The 4,878-nt window shown below is 48.6% G+C and overlaps 2 protein-coding genes across 4 annotated transcripts in view; one reads left to right on the top strand and one right to left on the bottom strand.

Annotated features, from left to right (window-relative positions):
* The window catches only part of WFDC5 (WAP four-disulfide core domain 5), a 5,270-nt gene extending 2,173 nt beyond the window's left edge, over positions 1-3,097 (bottom strand). Inside the window, exon 1 of the mRNA XM_007122576.3 lies at positions 2,878-3,097. Coding sequence (XP_007122638.1) covers positions 2,878-2,962 — 85 coding nt within the window. The 5' untranslated portion in view covers positions 2,963-3,097. The remainder of the gene's footprint in view (positions 1-2,877) is intronic.
* STK4 (serine/threonine kinase 4) overlaps positions 1-4,878 on the top strand; it is a 140,771-nt gene that overhangs the window by 114,753 nt on the left and 21,140 nt on the right. The window lies entirely within an intron of this gene.

The following is a 4,878-nucleotide window of genomic DNA, read 5'->3' as shown; positions in this document are numbered from 1 at the left end:
CAGGATCCTCCCGGACCGGGGCACGAACTCGCGTCCCCTGCATCGGCAGGCGGACTCTCAACCACTGCGCCACCAGGGAAGCCCCTTGTTTTGTTTTTTAGATGAGATCATACAGTATTTGTCTTTCTCTGTCTAACTTATTTCACTTAGCATAATGCCTTCAAAGTCCATCCATGTTGTAAATGGCTGGCAAGTTTTTTGGTTTTTTTTTTTTATTCCAAGCCTCAGTTTTCTGTCTGTGAGATCAGAAGCAGGACTCCTTCCTCCCGGGGCTGGTTTGAGACTCAGATGACAGAAAAGACAGAAAAAAAAAAAAGAAGTTCAAAATCTCCACCTGGGCCAACAAGGCTGGGCCTGGTCCGGACCCTGCCCATCTCTCTGGTCTCATTGTCTACACTCTTTAACTCGGTGGCTCCTGATCAACTCCAAGCTGCTTCTCTTTGCAGGGCCTGTTTTTTGCCCATCACATTCAAGTCTTCATCTGCCTCTCCTAACCTTCCCTCCAGATCCAGGCTCCCCACTCACAGGCGTATACATAGAGACACAGTCATACACACACACCGACAGCCACGTAGTACTGGAATGTCTCATGGATGTGAAGACTCAGAGAATGAAGGGCTCATAGCCAGACACAGTTACGTAGATATCTGTGCGCATAGAAATAGATACGTATACACGGTCAAATATGCAAACACACTTAGATGTATACACACAATTAGCTATGGGCTTAACCGTATGAAATAGCTGATATTCAACTTTGTTGATCTACAAAAATAGCAATCTCATATAGTTTGACCTATACACATACATGTGTATATATACATATGCATATATATATATCCAGACAGTCACAAGATAGTTAATAGTTACATACATGTATAATGAACTGGGATGTATGAACTGGGACATATACACATAGTCAAATAAGTTATAAACACATGCCTATACACATAAGTATATACACACATAATTATACATACACTGAGACATACACAGTCATATATGCGTAAGTGTATAGCATATGTGTTGTGAACAGAGAGACATATGAGTGCATACACAGTCATATACACACAACCACATACCCAGAGCTACACAGACACAGATCTATTCACATAACCATTGAAAACATTGGTCAGTCACTTACTGTTCACAAGGGACTGTGCAGGCTCTTTATGTCAGAGATGCCCAGATGTTTGAGGGGTGGGAGTAAGGGGGCGGGGGGAGGTGTCTTTTAAACAGAGATGTTTGGCCTTTCACAGACAACACTGTGTCTCCCTCCATTGTCTGAAATCCTACTGAGTCCCGGGCCGATGTCTCATGGGAGAGAATCAGGGGAGAAAGGGACGTGTGAATTAGGGGGAAACCAGCGTGTCCCGCTGAGCCATGACACAGGTCCGACGTGGGCTCAGGTTCTGTGGCCGCCAGCTCTCATCTCTGTGCAGCTGGGCTGGGTTTCGGGGTGTCCTCTCCCAGTGCCCCCAGAAGCTCTCCTGAAGTGCCCACTTAGGCTGCACTTACTGGATGCCAGCACCTTATTCCTCAAGAAATTGTTTACTCCTAGGAGAGAGTCATGCGACCTCATTTTCCAAGGAGTAAGTTGGGAGGGTGAGTTTGCCTGATTCCAAAGACCTGCATCCAAATGCCACCTGTGACACTAACTCAGAGTCCTGTCCTTGGCCTTGCACAAGTGGTTTCCCGCTGAGCCTCGGTTTCCTTATCTCCAAAATGGGGATAAAGATAGTCCTGACCTCACAACATGGCAATGAGAGGAACGGGGTGATGGTGCATGAATCACAACCAGCACGGCCCTGGCCTTGGAACTCGCCAGCATCCTTCCCTCGTCAGCCTGGGGGCCTCTGAGCACTCTCCTTCCTGAAGCAGCTCACAGCTCTGAGGAAGGCTCGAGGGGCAGAGAGGATGCAGAGAACTGCTCCCCAGGGCCCTGTGGAGGAGGGAACCTGCCCCCATGACTGTCTCTTTCCCCCAAAGCAGAGCCAGGGCTGCCCGGGTATACGTAGGTCAGAGTGTTACAGCCCCAGAAGGGATGGAGGTGGAGGCATCGCCCGAGCCGGGAGGCACCTGCGTAGCTACCCCAGCAGCCCCAGCCTCCCACACCTGTTGACAGGTCAGACCCAGCCTTTTGGAGGAGGCGGAGGAGAAGACAGGTAGGGGTAAAGCTTCCTCCAGACAGATCCCAGATCCCAGAAACCACGCCCCCTAGTCAACTCTGGAGGCCCTTTCATAGATTGGGCTGGGGGACAGAGGAGGCTGGAGAACGACAGAAACAAGATGGACAGGGGGCCAGACCAGGCCTAGCTGGCCACAGAAGGTGACAGAAAGAGTCATCTCCCTGCCATGCGAACCCACAGATCCGGACACCTCCATGGAGACAACCAAAGAGCACGGACCGCCGGTCCATCTCCTCCCCTCCCCAGAGGCACAGGGAGACGCATGTTCTCACGTGGACAGGCACACAGGCTCAGGCACACATGTATGCGGTCGTTCCTAAGGATACATGTGCAGATGCAAACCACGCAGACAAGCAGGCACAAAGATACATGCGTACATAGAGACAGACGCACGTGTGTAAACACAGTCTTACGCTCAGATGTGTAGACAGGCACAGACAAGCACGGGGAAACTGGCAGGAGGACATTTACAGCCACACACACAGGCAGGCTTACGGGCACAAAGATATACAGACAAAAGGCAAGCTGCTGGAAGCACTAAGAAACAGGCACACTCACACACACACACACACACACACACACACACGCGCGCGCACACTGCATTGCTTGCTTTCCCACAAACGCTTACTCTCCCTACGAGGTAGAAACCACCTCTATGCCTGGAGCAGAGGAACCTACCCATACTCACCTCCCTTCCTCCTGCCCAAGGTAGCAGGCAGCTGGCTCCCCCAAGCCAGGAGGGCCACCAGGAGAAGGAGGCTGTGGGCCCTCATGTTTCTGTTGCCAACACCTGATGAGGTGGAACCCAGAGGCCCCTAAATTAACACCTGCAGCCTCAGGGAGGCTAGAGCAACTGAGTCAGGGGAGGCAGGAGAGGGGCTGGATGGAGTGGCATGTGTCTGCCTCATCCTGGCTTCACCATCTGCTCAAGAGCCTCTGTGCAAGGGTGCTTGTGCAAGAACTGATGATGGGTGGGGACAGGCCCTGGGTGCCTGGGGCTAGGATCCAGTCCTGCCTGTATCACCTACTTGGGCTGTGATTTGGAGAAGTCTTGTTCCTCTTTGGACCTCAGCTTTTCTCATCTGTATAAAGAGTGAGGGTTGTTGAGTCAGATGCTCCCTTTCCTGGTTCTCTAAGACTTTGAAGCCCCAGCAATGGCTTAGGCAGAGGATAAGAGTCAGCTCTGAATGGTCAGGAGGGGTTTGCAGAGTTCTGGGTGCTTAGGAAGCATTCGAGTTAGGGTCAGTGCTCTCTGCTGGAGAAGGCTGGCTCAGGCTGGCACGGTGATTGAGGCCAGCCCTGGCCTCCCCTCTTGGGCTCCCGTGGATGGGAGAGTGAGACCTCTCCACCTTTGGTAAGGTCACCTTCAGCGGCATCTGGTAGAACTGCCCTCCGCCTGGGGCTGATTGAGCTGTCGGGGGTGGATGGAGCAAGGGTTTAGGTTTGGCTGCGGTCGCTCGTCACAGCAGATGGAGGTGGCCTCTGGGACCCCTTCTCTGGCCCTAAGGGATCCTGAGCCAAAAATCATAGCCAAGGCCCCCACGATAGATTTCACATCATCTCGCTCCTGCGTTTGGTGGAAGAGAGACAACTGGGACTCAGGGTCCTAAGGGGCCCCAAGCAGAAACCCCACTGAACATAAGTAACTTACCAGGACCCGAGGAGATCAAGACCATCCTCCCCACCCTCCCATTTGAAAGATAAGGAAACTGTAGGCTGTCAATGGGAGGGGACTGGCTCAAGGACACAAAGTTAATTTCTAACTAGGCTGGGACATCTGTCATCACCTCTCCATGATCCCCATCCTGGTCCTTGGAAGTGAGGCAATACCTCATGTGACCCTGAGAAAGGAAGAGCATGTTCCAGTCCAAGACAGCTCCCACAGTCAGGAAGTTCTTTCTTGGGTTTAACTTGAATCCCTCATGCTATCTTCTAAGCTCTCAGGAAAACAGGAGCCCTGTAGTCTATGATCTGATGTGACTTTTGGAATTCTAGCATCCCCTTGGCAGCTTTATTTAGAAGGAGAATTTTATGAGGCTAATTTTTCTTCCTGATTACATACTACACATGTACATTGAAGAAATGCTTTTCCAATTAAGATGATTTTGTAGACATTTTCCGGTGTCATGAAGTGTCCTCCAGTATCATCATTTCTAATGGTTATATGGTATTTTGTAAGATTGATATGCCAAAACATATATAATTAGTTCCTTATTGTGAAACACATAAGTTTCCATTTTTTAACTTTCATACATAAAGCTGTGAAACAATCTCTATACATAAATTTTGAGTCACATCTCTATTTTCTTAGGGTAAATTTGTCAAAGTGGAAATGTACAAGTACAAACTTCCAGTTATAAAATATATAGGTCCTGGGAATGTAATGTACAGCATTGTGACTATAGTTAATAATACTGTAATAGATATTTGAAAGTTGTTAAGAGAGTAGATTTTGAAAGTTCTCATCACAAGAAAAAATTCTGTAACTGTGTGGTAACAGATGTTAAGTTTTATTGTGGTGATCAATTTCACAATCTATACAAATAGCAAATCATTATGTGGTACACCTAAAAGTAATATAATGTTATATGTCAATTATACCTCAATATAAAACAACCGGTGGGAATGTAAATTGATACAGCCACTATGGAGAACAGTATGGAGGTTCCTTAAAAAACTACAAATAGAA

The sequence above is a fragment of the Physeter macrocephalus genome, chromosome 14 (assembly GCF_002837175.3).
Source record: "Physeter macrocephalus isolate SW-GA chromosome 14, ASM283717v5, whole genome shotgun sequence".
Taxonomy (NCBI): domain Eukaryota; kingdom Metazoa; phylum Chordata; class Mammalia; order Artiodactyla; family Physeteridae; genus Physeter; species Physeter macrocephalus.
This window is presented reverse-complemented; position numbering and strand designations above follow the sequence as displayed.